General features: G+C 41.3%; 1 protein-coding gene across 2 annotated transcripts in view; it reads left to right on the top strand.

Moving 5' to 3' along the window:
- The window catches only part of CDH7 (cadherin 7), a 139932-nt gene that overhangs the window by 56473 nt on the left and 65835 nt on the right, over positions 1–17624 (top strand). For both annotated transcript variants that reach the window (XM_018039794.1, XM_018039793.1), the window contains exons 3-4: positions 9000–9294; positions 14010–14129. In XM_018039794.1, the coding sequence (XP_017895283.1) occupies positions 9000–9294; positions 14010–14129 (415 nt within the window). The remainder of the gene's footprint in view (positions 1–8999; positions 9295–14009; positions 14130–17624) is intronic.

The raw sequence follows: 17624 nt of genomic DNA, 5'->3' as shown, positions 1-17624 counted from the left end.
TCTCCTCTAGCCTTCTATCTTTCCCAGGATCAGGGTCTTTTCCAGTGAGTCAGCTCTTCACATCAGGTGGCCAAAGTACGGAAGCTTCAACTTTAGCATCAGTCCTTTCAATGAATATTCAGGGTTAATTTCCTTTAGGATTAACTGGTTTGATCTCCTTGCTGTCCGAGGGACTCTCAAGAGTCTTCTCCAGCATCAGATTTTGAAAACATCAATTCTTCAGCTTTCTACCTTCTTTATTGTGTAGCTCTTATAAATGTACATGACTACTGGAAAGACCATAGCCTTGACTGATCTATAACTAACAATAAACTGGGATTTAGGTGTGATCAAAGCAGCAAGACAGCATATTAAAAAGCAGAGACATTACTTTGCCAACAATGCTCCGTCTAATCAAGGCTATGGTTTTTCCAGTGGTCATGAATGGATGTGAGAGTTGGACTATAAGGAAAGCTGAGTGCCAAAGAATTGATGCTTTTGAACTGTGGTGTTGGAGAAGACTCTTGAGAGTCCCTTGGACTGCAAGGAGATCCAACCAGTCCATCCTAAAGAAGATCAGTCCTAGGTGTTCACTGGAAGGACTGATGTTGAAGGTGAAACTCCAATACTTTGGCCACCTGATACAAAGAGTTGACTCATTTGAAAAGACCCTGATGCTGGGAAAGATTGAGGGCAGGCAGAGAAGGGGACACAGAGGATGAGATGGTTGGATGGCATCACCGACTCAATAGACATGAGTTTGAGTAAACTCCGGGAGTTGGTGATGGACAGGGAGGCCTGGTGTGCTGCAGTCCACGGGGTCGCAAAGAGTCGGACACGACTGAGCGACTAAGCTGAACTGAAGGCAGCAGGCTGAGACGCAGAGATTCAGTAGACATACTTCTGGTTCTTTTGCCTGGACCTATCTGTTGATACCACTCTGCTGCTTAGCATGGACTGAACCCCAGAATGAATGTCTCTTGCCCCTGCATTAGGGTGAACTTTTCCTGAGGATAAAAATTCATAGTAGTCCTTCCTTTTCAAAATATACTGTTTGTGTTTTTTTTCTTTTAAGAGCTGTTCTAGCAAATTTTCAGTTCAGTTCAGTTCAGTCACTCAGTCATGTCTGACGCTTTGCAACCCCATGAATCGCGGCACGCCAGGCCTCCCTGTCCATCACCATCTCCCGGAGTTCACTCAGACTCACGTCCATCGAGTCCATGATGCCACCCAGCCATTTCATCTTCTGTTGTCCCCTTCTCCTCCTGCCCCCAATCCCTCCCCTTTCCAATGAGTCAACTCTTCGCATGAGGAGGCCAAAGTACTGGAGTTTCAGCTTTAGCATCATTCCTTCCAACAAACACCCAGGACTGGTCTCCTTTAGGATGGACTGGTTGGATCTTCTTGAAGTCCAAGGGACTCTCAAGAGTCTTCGCCAACACCACAGTTCAAAAGCATCAATTCTTTGGTGCTCAGCTTTCTTCACAGTCCAACTCTCACATTCATACATGACCACAGGAAAAACCATAGCCTTGACTAGACGGACCTTAGTCGGCAAAGTAATGTCTCTACTTTTCAATATGCTATCTAGGTTGTTCACAACTTTTCTTCCAAGGAGTAAGCGTCTTTTAATTTCATGGCTGCAGTCACCATCTGCAGTGATTTTGGAACCACCCAAAATAAAGTCTGACACTCTTTCCACTGTTTCCCCATCTATTTTAATCTTTCCTAAATAGTTATGTGTCATATTCTTCTCCTTTATTACTTTGTGAGTGTGTGAGTGAAGGTCACTCAGTCATGTCCAACTCTTTTCACCTTCATGGATTATACAGTCCATGGAATTCTCCAGGCCAGAATACTGGGGTGGATAGCCTTTCCCTTCTCCAGGGGATCTTCCCAACCCAGGGATTGAATTCACATCTCCCGCATTGCAGGCGGATTCTGTGCCAGCTGAGCCACAAGGGAAGCACAAGAATACTGGAGTGGGCAGCCTATCCCTTCTCCAGCAGACCTTCCCGACCCAGGAATTGAACTTGGGTCTCCTGCATTGCAGGTGGATTCTTTACCAACTGAGCCATCAGGGAAGCCCTTTATGTGTAGTAATGAAGGGCTTCCCAGGTGGCACTAGTGGTAAAGAACCTGCCAGCCAGTGTAGGAGACAGAAGAGCCATGGGTTCGAACCCTGGGTCAGGAGATGCCCTGGAGAAGAAAATGGCAACCCACTTCAGTATTCTTGCCTGGGGATTCCCACAGACAGAGGAGCCTGGCGGGCTATAGTCCATAGCATTGTGAAGAGTCAGACGCAAATGAGGCGAGTTAGTGTGTATGCACGTAGTAATTAATACCTATACTTCTTAAACCACGCATCTTCCTCAAAGATGCCTCACAAGAAAATTGTGTTCCATTACCCTGGATCACAATGATAATTATAAATTAGGAATACTTCAACCAGAAAAAAAATGACTCTTGTACTTGTTTTCATCTGTAATATTTCTTCAACAGCTTGATAATTACATCGTGTCCAGTGGTAAGTGGAAAATATCTATTTAAAAGCATAATGAGAAAAGAAAACTTGCACGTAATGTGTATATTCAAGCAGTTTTTTTCCCTGCCAATTATTGTTTAAATCTGCCCTCCATACTTATTATTTTAACCTTGTGAAATTTTAGCAAAAGTAAACTGCATGAGTTCTAACAATCTGTAACACAGTTTTAAACTTTAAAAAAAAAAAAAACTAGAATAAGTAAATCAGCAGTAGAAAATTTACCTTAGAAATCTTTTGCCTAATGTTCAGTATATAAATCATTCTCTGATGGGTTAACATGCTGTTCAAAGGAACATATGCATATTTTGTGTTCAGCCATCATTACTCCGTTTTTGCACAGAAATGTAGCAGCATAAACTTTTGTTTCTATAATATGCATTTTGCATTTTTTAATTCAAGTATTCATTACAGAAAAATTAAATATAACATTAATTATAATTAATTATAATGTTAAATATAACATTAAGTATTTCCATCATTGTATTTCATCATTGAGGATCACGGAGGCTTTCTTTTTTAGTTTTATATTTTTAGTGTCAAAACTCTCATGATAAACATTATCTTTCATGATAACATTCTCAGTTTCATCTGATGACTATATTGGCCTTTTTTGTGATATGAAAGTGTAATGTTTTCAAAAGCAAAACATTAATAAGTACAGTCCTGACATTATAGTAATTTATCATCATACCCTTCTACATCATCTCAAGTAGTTGTCACAATTGTTCAGTGAAGTTCAAGTGCAGGTATTTTATAGAGGAGGGGAACCAGGAGAGTAAAGACAAGATCAACAGTCGGGCCAGAAACAAGCAGAGTGGAACGTGTTCATGGAGGGAAGAAAGTGGGTCAGTATATCGAATTGATTTTTTTACCTCAGTAGATTGAGGAATATTTTCCATTTTCAGATGGATCACAGTGATAGACCAGGTAGTTTATATCAGGTCCTAGTTGATTAAATAAATGCAAGAAAAATGTTAGAATGCAGTGTATTGATCTGTTGTTGTTCTTTATAATCTTAAATTGAAAACATAGTGTTATTTTTTCAGTGGTGTTCAACTCTTTGCAACCTCATGGACTGTAGCCCAGCAGGCTCCTCTGTCCCTGGAATTCTCCAGGCAAGAATACTGGAGTAGGTTGCCATTCCCTTCTCCAGGGGATCTTCCTGATCCAGTGATCGAACCCGGGTCTCTCGCACTGCAGGCAGATTCTTTAATCAAGAACATGGTTTTCTGCCATCTGAGAACGTCCAACAGTCTATAAACCCTCTTTATGCATCTGTGTCTGTGTGGAGTACTGTATAAGACTTAGGGAAGCAAGAATAAGAAAGCATGCCTGTCCCTGCAGGACTCTGCCTCTTGGGGAACACAAGGGTGTCAGTGTGCAAGTATTACCCTGGGCATAGAAAACAAGGTGTTTGAATTCCCTCTCCCTGGTTTCAGAGGATTAGCGAGAACAAACCAGAGATACGGGATGTTTTTTGTTTAGTTTCTTTTCTTTCTACTTAATGCTATTAAAACTTAAAAGGATAGAAATGGAAATAAAACAGGCACTACTGTTTCACAAAGTTAATTATAAATTTACAAAATTTACTACAGTAGTTTGTTAAGTATGTGGAATATGATGATAAAGAGAAACCAGCCCTTAGAGTGGGAAAACAGCTAAACCAGATTTTCAGTAGAAAGCAGAATTAAAGGCATTTTGTCAGAGAAATGCAAACAACATGTCTTGGGGGGCAAATAGGATTGTTAAGGTTTCAGTAAAAGGGAGCTTTCGTTATGTCGAGCTGGGTGTCAGATGCTGGATGAGACGATGGAGGCCGGGTCTGTAAAGGGATGGACATGCTTGCTCTGCTCCGGCCGCAGTGACTGATCCCAGGTGCCTGGGGCGTAGAGAGCCCTCTGGGATGCAGGAAAGAGACACTGGGGGGATGGCCCGTGGCCACATGGAGCCTGTGCTTAAGATCTGGGGTTAAACCCAGAGACCATGGGAAGCAATTAGATATATTTGATGAAGGCTGTGACACACCCTATACTGTACTTCACTGTAGTTTTAGGAAGATCATTGCTGACATGCAGTGTAACAGCGTAGATGATGTGAGTTATTCAACGTGAATAGTTGCCGGGGAGTTTTGTTACAGCCCGAGTGGAAGATTTTAAGATTCCAAGTTGGGATTATTGTTCAGAAAGACTGAAGAAAGGGTTAATGGGTTAGAGGTGATGAGTGCGTATTCCATTGAGTGTGGGATGATGGAGGCCTAGTGGATTATTATTATTGTTTTTTAGCTGGAGAATAATTGCTCTACAATATTGTGTTGGTTTCTGCTGTCCAGTGTGAATCAGCTCTGTGTATCCATATATTCCTCCCTCTTGGGCCTCCCTCCCACCCCTCTAGGTCATCACAGAGTGCTGAGCTGAGCTTCCTCTGCCAGACAGCAGCTTCCCACTAGCTCTCTGTTTTATACGTGGTAGTGTATCTATGTCAGTGTTCCTCTCCCAATTTGTCCCATCTTCTCCTCATAGTGGATTATTAAACAGATTATACTTCAGGCACATGTGACGTGTGCTTTGCATCCTGGCCTGGGTAGATTATGATGGAATCCAACAGTTTCATATTCTTACATTGTTATCAGACACAGTGGTGACACAGAGACACTGGATTCGCATCATACTTGGTTCGCCTCTATGCTTGTTTGGTAGCCTTATCATGAGCTGGACTCAGCTAAGAGATGTGTGCTCCTCACTGTGTGCTCATTTGCCAAAAAAAAAAAAAAAAAAAAAAGTAAATATTTACTTTTGGAGCCACAACAAATATTTTGAAAAAGATATAGAGATGCAGACAGTAAAAATGAGTTTTTTTTTTTCTGGTGAGAAATCAAGATTTTGTTATTGCTTAGTTGAATCAAAAGATCAGGTTTACGGGGATATTGGCAGATGAAACAGGCAAAACATCATGAGTTCAACTCTGCTCCAAATTGAGTACAAATCTTTGTTTTTATGGTGTTTTTCATTTACTGCTAATTTGTTCACTTACCGTATTGGGACCATAGAAATTTCTTTTTCCCTGGCCAGAGGTCTTCCCTGTAAAGCGTCCTACTCTAGTCTGTAATAGTCATTTACAAAGACTGTGTAGCTGTGTCTGTGTGTGTGTGGAGGAGGCGGGGGAGACTGCATTGACACACGTCTTAGAGTGCCATTCGGTAGTTTCTCAGCATTTTTCTATGCTGAGCATGCTTCTCCATCACAGAAGGGTATTAGTTTTTCCTAACAGCATGGGTTTCACTTCACCTATTAAGGTTAGTGTAGTGGGTGAAGCCTTACAGATTTAGTGTGTGAATCATTGATAATTTCATCTCCATCTTAATGTTTCCTGGTTGATCATTTACTTTCAACCACAGATGCCTCTACTAACCTTGCAAATACACCAGGTTAGACTCACAGCGTTTTTATGCTCCTGAATTTTGGCATTGGTTACAAGCCTAGCAATAGTCCCAGCTAGGAGAAAAATGTCAGTGATGGGGAGGGTGGTGAATTTCAGGGCTCCTGCAATGGATGTGTGTGTGTGCATGTGTGTGTGTGGCGGGGGAGGGGTTGGTGATGGTGGTGGCAGTTAGATGTGGAAGAGAAGAATGCTGATCCTTGAATGACTGGGAAAACAAGCAATATAAACCGTTTTTACCTTTCAGCTCTTTCGCGCTCAATAATGGAGAAAACTAACGATATCACATAACGTCAAATATGGCATCAGAGCTCAGGCTGAAGGTCAGTCAGGATTTCATGGAGAGGAAGGTGTCCTCCCTTACCTGAATACCCCGGGAACATCGGATCACCATGCTGTGAAGACGGCCGTCTTCAGTTGATAGGAATTAGTTAAATGAATCACAAGGGCTGGTCCCGTGAATGGGAGCCCATACCTTTGGTTAAAGATGCAGCCTGGGTATTACTTATGTATTTCCATGGTCAGAAGCTCTTTCTAATATTTCACACTACCATCAGCAATAGTGTAGAGACCCTCTGCTAATGCAGAGAGGAACAGATGAGGCAAGGGAGGGGTCGAGAGAGTGGCTGTGAGAGGTGTGTGCAGCGGGGGACTCTGCTCCGTGCTTGTGCTCAGTCCCGTCAGTCGTGTTTGACTCTCTGCGACTCCGTGGACTGTGGCCCACCAGGCTCTTCTGTCCATGGGATTCTCCAGGCAAGAACACTGGAGTGGGCAGCCATTCACTTCTCCAGGGGATCTTCCCAACCCAGGGGTTGAACCTGCGTCTCCTGCATTGACAGACGGATCCTTTACCACTGAGCCACCGGGGAGCCCGGCTTTATTCTCACCTGTCATCTTTTGTCTCTGGACTCAGGTCTTTGTGTTGTTGAGTGCGGTGGAGTCTACTGCTGTTCTTTGATGTCAGAAAGGTCCCTTCTGGCACGTTGTGAAGGGTGTTGATGTAAACCCCTGGAAGCATTGAGCATCTTTAAGATCTAGGCGGGCGATATGGTGGGGATGGGTTGCTTTATTCTGCCCTGAGTTGAGTTCTCCTTTGTAGCGGCTTTTAATGTCCTCCCCTCACAGGACACAGCCTGTCCGCCAGAGGCAGGATCCCAGTGCAGGAGTAGAGGACGGGCTTTCCACCAGGCTGTGCGTGCTGTGTGCTGAGTCCCTTTAGTCGTGTCCAGCTCTTTGCAACCCCGTAGACTGTAGCCCACCAGGCTTCTCTGTCCATGGGATTCTCCAGGCAAGAATACTGGAGTGGGTTGCCATGCCCTCCTCCAGGGGATCTTCCGGACCTGGGATCGAACCCACATCTCTCATGCCTCCTTCATTGGCAGCTTCTTTACCACTAGCACCACTTGTAGGGATGCAGCTGCAGAGGGGCCACATGACCGCAGGCCTTTTTCTACCTCAGTTTCCTAATCTGTTAAAAGGATGATGAAGTCAGTTAGTGTGAGCCTGGGATGGGTTACTCTGTAGAGAATATTAACAGTAGTTCCTGGAACACAGAGAGGACTCAATAAGTCAAACTTTAGGGATTTTTAGCTTGTCTCATACAAGCTATTACATATGTATGTAATAGACACCCTGAGAATGACTTAAGAAAATTAAATAATTCATTATGTTTCAAGAACACATCTTCTCCATATGCTGGATAATCTTGCTGCAGAGTGATTCACTCGCTAATGCAACTCTGAACAAAGCTAAATTAAAACTTGTGCCAGAAATTAATTTTTTTGTATCATTTTGTCCTGGCTGAAAACTACAGAAACAAAAGGATGAATCAGGTACTTAAGTATTCCGAAGCCGAGTATAAACACAGCTGTTACAGTGCAATGGAAGGATCACTCACAGAAATTCATGGTACAAATGCAGTATCCTCAACAGCTAGAGATGGAAATGGACTGGGTACCTACTTGCCTGAATAGTTTCTCATATCCTATATTTTTAACACTTGGTCTTTTTCTTGCGATGGCAGGTGGATTCTTACGATGAATCCACTCAGTGGATTCCACTGAGCCACCTGGGAAGCCCCATGCACCTTGCCTTTTAAAGAGTGCCAACATAGTTCTGCAAGGCAGCCTTGCTATTTGGTAAATTGGGTTTTCGCCTTTGTATTAATTGCAGTCCGGAATCACAGCGGTTCCTGAGGATGAAAGATTGTTGAAATTCCGGATTGGGTGCTGCATTTCTCAGGTTATGAAGTTCAGGGAAAGATGTAATTATTTCCGAGTTTCCTCAGGTTCCTCTGTTCGACATAATGTTCTGACATACACAGAAGGGACAGCTCCAGATATGAAATGCAAATCAGTAGGGGCTGCCCCTGCAGCCAGAGCTGGGGTTAATCATGCAAATCTAATGCAGTGCTTGGTATTTCAGGAAAGGTTTTAGTTGAAGTCTCAAGCACATATTGATTTAAAATTCCTACTTCAGAGAGCAGTGTAATTTTTTTTTCCAGCTTCAAATTTTAAAATATAGAAGGATTTGGAGACTCATTTAGTGACTGGACAGCCATCCATACTTAATAATCATGAGAAGTTGTGGGGGTGCTAGGAAAGGGTACCCGAAAAGGATGTGATGATTTCTAAGCACTTTACATAATGTATTAGATCTAAACTTATGAATGCGCTCGAACAAGTCCCTTTGCTTGGAATATGATCGAATTGACTGGTTGTACATGTTTACTGAATATCTGCTCTGGTCAGCGAAGATGGCTAAAACTGGCAAAGATAGACAAGTTTCTAACTTTGGGAATGATATGAAATTCCTTTGGAAGTGAGGCTGGGTACCAGAAGAAATGCAATTGTCTTGCTCACTAGTGCAAGCTGACACATTCTAAATAGCCTTTTCTGCTGTGCACAATACGGGTCCGCTTATCTTTCCAAGAACAATAAAATTTCATGTGCTGCTGCCTGACATTAGAATTATTTTTACGTATCTCCATATCGCTGACTCTCTTGTAAGTTAATCTCATCTCACATGAATTTTTCACCAGCTTCACTCTGATGTTGATAAAGGAGATGGTTCCATCAAATACATCTTGTCAGGCGAAGGGGCAAGTTCCATTTTCATTATTGATGAGAACACTGGGGATATTCATGCTACCAAGAGGCTGGATCGCGAGGAGCAAGCCTACTACACACTTCGAGCCCAAGCATTGGACCGGCTCACCAACAAGCCCGTGGAACCCGAGTCTGAGTTCGTCATCAAGATTCAGGACATCAACGACAACGAACCCAGATTCTTGGATGGCCCGTATACGGCAGGGGTTCCCGAAATGTCGCCTGTGGGTGAGTAAGCACAAGTTGGTCTGGCACTATCTGATTTGGGGAGGTTTGTGTTTAAAATTAAATCATCATAAGTACCAGAAAAATATCACATTAATATTTGTATATAAATTACTATTTTGAGTGAGGGAATGTTTGAGATGTGTTAGTAGCCAGTGTCTAAATTCCACTTTTTGACACATTGTTTTATTTGTACGGAAATTTGGAAATTCTTCTTTTACACTGCTCAGTGTCTTCAAGAAATTACCTAGGTCTTAGCATCCCTTTTCAATTTAATATTTAAAATTAAAAAAATGAGGGAAGCCCCTGGCAGACCAGTGGTTAGAATTTGGTGCTTTCACTGCCCAGACCCTGGGTTTGATCCCTGATAGGGGAACTAAGATCCTACAGGCTGTGTGGTACAGCTCACCAACCCCTGCCCCCCACCAAAAAAAAAAAAATTAAAATTATGCTTAAGAGGTTTAAAAAAAAAATCTTCTGAATAAACTTAGTATCAAACAAACAAACAAAAAATCCAGACACATTCTTGTGATGGTTTAGTTTTCTTTCTCCCCATGTTAGGATAATAATTCACTATTCCAAGCATGTCTCTAGGGCCAGGGTCTCAGGTAGACAATCAGTGTAGCCAGGCTAATATTTGGTCTGTTTCTTGTAGAGTGTGCTTCAGCCCATAAATGTCCATTCACCTGCCACCACTAATCTTTTTGTAATTTCTCCAGAAATTTAGATGCATGAGAGTTTATACTCAAATGTATACTGTTTATAATGATGGTAAGGTGATGCTCAGTGTGAGATATATAAAAGAATAATGAAGGCTGTTATACCAACAGGGCTTCTGACCATTGCCCCATGACTGGAAAAATAGAAAGAAGATTACCTTTAGTATATACTGTATTTCAAATACTATTAAATTTTCTTTTAAATTCCACTTGTTTAGCTACCTTTGGAATAGTTTTCAGCCAGTATGTAACTTAGATATGGATGATCTTACAAGATAATTTAAAAAAAAAATTGAGGCTAGAACAGAGACCAGTTGATTTATATATTTTATTTCCTATTGTTTATGGTACTGAAGGAGGAAGTTTATTTAAAATAATAATGGAGCTTGTATTTTTACACCTATTTCAACTCAGGTCTTTAACTCAAAAGTTTTGTGTATATATGCTCAGTCATGTCTGACTCTTTGAGACCCCAGGGTCTTTGAGATCCCAGGTTCTTCTGTCCATGGGATTTCTCAGTCAAGAATACTGGCGCGGGTTGCCATTTCCTATTCAAAGTTATCTTCCTGATCCAGGGATTGAACCTATGTCTCTTGTTTCTCTTGCATTGGCTGGCAGGATCTTAACCACTGTGCCACCTGGGAACCCCTGAAAATGTTACCAATGTGATATAATACTTGACTGATTGTGAGTTGTTGTATTTTATTGATTGATTGTGATTTGTTTTACTTGAAATAAAGGTCATTGCATTCATTCCAGCTTTTCATCTGTACATCTGCTATGCAGAGAACTGGAATTGCAAAGATGTGTATTGCTGCTGCTGCTGCTAAGTCGCTTCAGTCGTGTCCGACTCTGTGCGACCCCATAGACGGGAGCCCACCAGGCTCCCCTGTCCCTGGGATTCTCTAGGCAAGAACACTGGAGTGGGTTGCCATTTCCTTCTCCAGTGCATGAAAGTGAAAAGTGAAAGTGAAGTCACTCAGTCGTGTCTGACTCTTCACGACCCCATGGACTGCAGCCTACCAGGCTCCTCCTTCCATGGGATTTTCCAGGGAAGAGTACTGGAGTGGGGTGCCATTGCCTTCTCCATGTACGCTTTAGGGAAATCACAATTTAGAGACCCTGAATTTCTGTTCCTATCAGATGGGAGCTAATTGCTAAGTCACTTCAGTCGTGTCCGACTCTGTGCAACCCCATAGACGGCAGCCCACCAGGCTCCCCCATCCCTGGGATTCTCCAGGCAAGAACACTGGAGTGGGTTGCCATTTTCTTCTCCAATGCATGAAAGCGAAAGGTGAAAGTGAAGTCACTTAGTCATGTCCGACTTAGCGACCCCATGGACTGCAGCCTACCAGGCTCCTCCATCCATGGGATTTTCCAGGCAAGTTACTGGAGTGGGGAGCCATTGCCTTCTCCGAGGGAACATTATTTTGGGACTGTGACTCTAGCCGCTGAAGAAATCACTGAAAATGAACCAAGGGTGCTTGTGGTCAGGAAAAGTTCTGAACCACAGTGGCAGCAGCTGCCTATAATTATCTTCTGTGTAAACATTCTTTGACCAAACCGGCTTATTCACACCCTTTCAATACCACCCGCACCTTCAGAATGCTTCCTGCTGCTCTCATTTAATGACAAAAACAACAAATATGATGACAGCAACAATAATGAGATTTGGGATGTTTTAGAGAGTCCTCCCCAAAGTAGTAATGTTTAGAGAAACAGGTTTTGAAGTGTGTGTGAGCAATTCAGTTCAATGCTACAATTCTCCTGGGCATTTTTGGTAGTTTTTGTGGGCTTGATAAGGCTTTCCTCTCCTAAGCAGAAGATAGCAGTGCAGATTGGATTAATGTGAGCTTTTTGTTCTAGAGGTTGAACAACGCACTGTAGTTTTAGTTCCAGTGGTACCACTCTGAATCAAACAATACGACTATTATACACATGTGTAAGTTATTTTAGTTATTTGATTGATTCCCGCAGGGTCAGGACTTTTTAGAAAATGATTTTCAAATGTCTTCAGGATTTATTTGACAGTGAGAGAGTTCACTGGATTAAACATCCAAACTTGAGCTAAGCACAGTAAATGCTTATATAAAACATATATCTTATGGATTTATCATGACTCTTTATCAAAGTGTTTACTTGTAACCAAATAGTTATAATAGCCACTAAATAAGTGTGGTATATACAACACAAGTTTGCTCTGTTTATTGTTCAGGGCTATTTTTTCTTGTTCATTGTATCCTAGCATAAGATTTGAGACCCTCATAGTCACCTAGGATTGCTTATTTGTTGTCAGAAAAGCATAGATAAGCACAAGAATGGGTGTGTGTGTCTGTGTGACTGTATGTGTGTGTCATAAATTATTTAATGAACACTTAAGAAAAAAAATTCCTGGTGACTTCCCTGGTGGCTCAGATGGTAAAGTGTCTGCCTACAGTGTGGGAGACCCAGGTTCAATCCCTGGGTCGTGAAGATCTCCTGGAGAAGTGACAACCCACTCCAGTATTCTTGCCGGGAAAATCCCATGGACGGTGGAACCTGGTAGGTTACAGTCTATGGGGTCACAAAGAGTCGGATACGACTAAGCGACTTCACTTTTAGAAAAAAATACATACGACAAAATTCACTGAGGTATAGTTTTCATTATTTTGTTGCAGGTTGTTTTCCAATGAAGTAGGAAATGGGTACTTAAGCATATCACCAGAGTAAATATTGCTGTAAAGATGGTGAATTATAGAGGAAATTGAGAATATCAAAGTCATTGATTCTAACATTTTAAGATAGTCAAAATCTAGTTGTTAAAAAGATTTTTAAATATACATCATTCACCATTTGGTCCTGCCAAGCAGCCACATGGCACAATCTTCTAAGTCTACCAAATAAAAAAATAAATCTTCAGAATGTAAAAAATGACACTCACAATTTTTACCCAATTTGAAAGGAAATGGAATCAGTTAGGGAAATCATAATGTGGAAAAGAAAATAGATTTGTAGTAAGATCAGCATTTAATGACTTATTTAAGGAATTTTGAAAGGAAGATCTACATAGGAATAGATCTAAAACAGATGTTAGATGAAAAATGCCATGAATTTCAAGAATTTATTAGAAACCAACTTGAGCCTTGAATGAATACTTAAAGGGAGTTGTCTCATGCCCATCAACTAGGACATAAATGCTAAAATATCCTGTGCTTACATATTTAAACTAAGCAAATATGGGTAGCTAATATTTTTAAGATGAGATTCCAAGTGGAAATGAAAACAACAGATCACACTAAATGCTTTCTATCTGGAATAAGTGAATGCATAGTAAAAGGAAGAAGCAATATGACATTCTATCATACAAAATGTAGAAAAGCAACCGGTGTTGTGATTTTTCAGGTTATCATGTTTTTTCTCCTTTGGAAGGGTTTGGTTTCAGTGTTCATTTCATGCTTTTGTTATAAGTCAATTAGTGAAATGAAAAAGACTGCTAAGAGATAGACTGGCCACCCAATATCCAGTTAAATGTGCCAATCAAATATTCTTTATTAACTTACTCAGTTGCTGAAGTTCCCGTTTCTGTTGCTGCAGCAGGAGGGTTGCCCCATGATTTGAGTGTCAAGGTGCTAGAATCTGTCCTGCTGCTTTTTAGACTGTGATTGAGACTTAGAGGCTGCTCTTATAGACCTTGATGGATGAGATGCTTAAAAGTTGAGTCCCACCCAATTCTGAGAATATATCCCTGTATAACTTGGCATTGTCAGTCCTATTTTTTTTTTTTTTAACCAACATCTTTTTGTATCCTTTAAGTATTTCTGAGGAATTATCATTTATCATCTTTTGGAGTTTGTCTAGGACACAAAAATGTATCCATTTTTCACATACCTGGGAAAAAGAATGAAAACTGGAAAGCATCTTTATATCTTTACACTAATGTAGCATCTTTAGTGTTTGGTGATTTCTCATTTTATGGCATTTGGGAATTTTTAATTCATTGATTTTTGGATTGTCATGTAGGGACCTCAGTGGTACAAGTGACAGCGACGGATGCTGACGATCCTACGTATGGCAACAGCGCTCGAGTGGTCTACAGCATCCTGCAGGGTCAGCCATACTTCTCAGTGGAGCCCAAAACAGGTAAACATTGCCATGTGACTCTCCTTGTAAAGTCATTATTTCTTTCTTGGCATGGAATTAATAGTTATTTTGATTCAATGTGGTTGAAACTGATGACACTCTATTTTTATTGTGCCTTTCTCAAAATATGGACCATGGTAATAAACGGCATATTATTTATAGAGCCATTAGCACCTTTAAAAAATATCTTACTACATTGATTGGAATTTCTATCAAAATTAAGCAAAATATGAGCTATTGAAAAGTTTTTCCGCTGCTGTCTCTTGACTCCATAAGAAAACGTTGAATATTTACGTCTGCAGTGTTTCAATTTGTTTTCTTTAATTAACTCACATAGGAATTACACACAGTAGAATTTTAAATCTTCAGCAGAATCTCCCTGCCATGTAGTAGCATATATAGTAGTCACAGCTTCTCCTTCCAGAGGCTGGCTTTCTCAGGGAAATTAGCTGAAACATAACAATTAGGATGATGATCTGCTAAATCAAAAACTAAATTAAATGACTTTTTTTCATTTTAGAAGAAAAAAAAAAATGGGTTGCAAAACAGCCTGGATAGAAAATGTGGTTGTTTGGCTAGATGTTCTGTTTCGCTTTGAAGATGAAATGGTTTATATTCAGTAAGGTTATAATTTGGAGCACTGTTTTCTTGATTATAAAATAATATTTTATCTATTATGTGTCTGGCTGTTGGTATAGGGCAGTGTGGGTGGGTGTGAGCCATTGCTTTTCTTCACCGCTGAAAAAATCCAAAATTTCTTTGTATGCTAGTAATTTAACTGTATCATGGAGAAGAATGCCTCTTCAAATAGCCAAGTTTATGATCTTGAATCATTGATGATACTTATGATCCTAAATGAATATTTTAATGCCACTCACCACCCTGTTTTCCATATTATAAAAAATGGCAGTATTCATTCATTCTCAAATCACTGTGTGGCAGGGTACATATTTTAAATGTCTTTTGAGAATGACAGCTGTAATGTGCAAAAACAGACGAATTCAAGGCCAGCTCATCATTCATTAGAATGTTCGCAGAGGCCGCACTGCGTGTTTTATACCAGTGTTGTGATGAAGTTTGGAAGCTGCCTGAAGAGTCTGACAGAGGAGTAATAGTTCTGATTGAGCAAGTATTGAAGGAGAAGTAAATGAAAGTATCTGCTTTATGATCTGAATCCTGTGAATGTAAAGTTGTGCTCATGGTTGATTTAATGATAGATCTGAGAACCTCAGTTCAGACACCCACCCATTCCCTTATATATCTACTCTGCAGCCTGGAAAGACATTGACAAGCCTCTGACAATTTGCTCACAAATTATACACCTCTCGCGTTATATAACAGGTCCAAAACTAGCATGTACTAATCCCAAGGGCTAAATATTCTGCTGCTACTAGTGACTGGCTTGTGATTTTAGCTTTGCTGTAAGATAATAGGTGTCTCATAGGCCCTGTGTAGGTAAAACCTCACCTGTGGGCAGCTGGACAGTAGTCTGTATCCTGGCATCACATGATTAGAACTTCAAACTTCATTTTAACTTTCAGTCTCAAGGATCGTGTATTAGAGGAGATAAGCTTTTTGCTTAATTTTGTTTTGTTAGTTTTTAACGCTCTAGTCATGATAATCATTGGGACTTCTGTTTCACTAGTCATCAGTGCAGAGATATTTAAGGACTATAGAGAATGCATTTTTTTCCAAAAAAATCTGTTTTTCTGACAAAAATGAATGGAAATCTTTCATGCCTTATATGCACGAAGAGCCAGGTAGAGTTTGAGGTAGTCTTCCTCAGTTAATGTATGATCCTTATCTATGTGAGAAATAACATTCTTTTCCGTATCTTTAGATATCAGCATTTTTGAGAAGCACGTAAAACTTTAGATAGGAAGAATGCTGAAGATACGCCAGATCACCATTATGTAAAATAGGCCTAGGAAATCACTCTGAAAGTTTACCTTGTAATTTCTCTTTTTAAAAAGGAATAATATCAGCAATATTAATAACATCCATCATTACTTGCTAACCACATATCATTAACTTAGCCTGACTAAAATTTCTGAGCATGTATTTCTTCTGTAGCTCTACTTACAGGCCAGATAACCAGAGGATTAGTGTGTTTTCTGCCTTAATTTTTCTGTCCACAAAACAAGAATGTGAATAGCTGCAAAAAACAATGCTGGCAGTTCAACAAGCAAAGAGAATGGACCTAGGAACAAGATGATATAGCCTTAAAAGGACCATTCAGGTTTCCATCACCTGTCTTCATAATGGCCCCCAATTTACTGGGAGATTGCGGATTATTCTAATGTGTTTATCTGGTCCAAAACCTGCAAGCACATAGATCACATTTCTAAATGTTTCATATATGGCAGGACTGGCTACACGATGTGTTGTTTGAAATAAAACCACAGGCTTCCTGTTCTAACATTAGTAAGATTTCCAATGCCATCAGAAGAACAGAAACCAAACATAGGGCCAGTGTGACTGCACAGAACACCAAAGCTGTAGACCTTGGAAAATGGTTGGAGAGTTCAATATCACTTAGGATTTCTTTGTTAAACCTGGAGGTGTGACTACATGGTGCCTGCATCAGGCATTGCCTGCGTCCTTGGTCTGTCCTAGTTTTAGGTAAGTACTACAGTCATAACCAGAGGAGGCAATGGCACCCCACTCCAGTACTCTTGCCTGGAGAATCCCATGGATGGAGGAGCCTGGTGGGCTGCAGTCCATGGGTCGCTAGAGTCAGACACGACTGAGTGACTTCACTTTCACTTTTCACTTTCATGCATTGGAGAAGGAAATGGCAACCCACTCCAGTGTTCTTGCCTGGAGAATCCCAGGGACGGGGGAGCGTGGTGGGCTGTCATCTATGAGGTCGCACAGAGTCGGACACGACTGAAGCAACTTAGCAGCAGCAGCACAGTCATAACGGTAGGCTTCCCTGATAGCTCAGCTGGTAAAGAATCCGCCTGCAATGCAGGAGACCCCAGTTCGATTCCTGGGTTGGGAAGATCCTGCTGGAGAAGCGATAGGCTACCCACTCCAGTATTCTTGGGCTTCCCTTGTGGCTCTGCTGGTAAAGAATCCTCCCGCAATGTGGGAAACCTGGGTTTGATCCCTGGGTTGGGAAGATCTGGAGAAGGGAAGGGCTACCCACTCCACTATCCTGGCCTGGAGAAGTCCATGAACTGTATAGTCCCTGGGGTCGCAAAGAGAGTCAGACACGACTGAGTGGCTTTCACGTTCACGTTCACAGTCGTAACAAGAGCTCCTTCCGTACACACCCCTTCTGGGCGTTCTGTCTGTGTTGCGGCCCACAGCGTGGAGGAGCCTCCCTGCTGTCAGGGCTTTCTGAGGGTGTCCCCTCACAGCTTACAGCAGTCCCTTCCTCAGTCCTTTCTGCTTGATAGGATGCCAGCTCTGAAATCCTTTGATGTTCCAGAACCTTCCATCTTCACTACTGTTGGCTCTTCTCCATCTTTTGATGGTTCTATTATATGC

This window comes from Capra hircus, chromosome 24 (genome assembly GCF_001704415.2).
Source record: "Capra hircus breed San Clemente chromosome 24, ASM170441v1, whole genome shotgun sequence".
Classification (NCBI taxonomy): domain Eukaryota; kingdom Metazoa; phylum Chordata; class Mammalia; order Artiodactyla; family Bovidae; genus Capra; species Capra hircus.
Note: the sequence above shows the minus strand (reverse complement) of the source record. Positions and strands in the feature narration are given on the sequence as shown.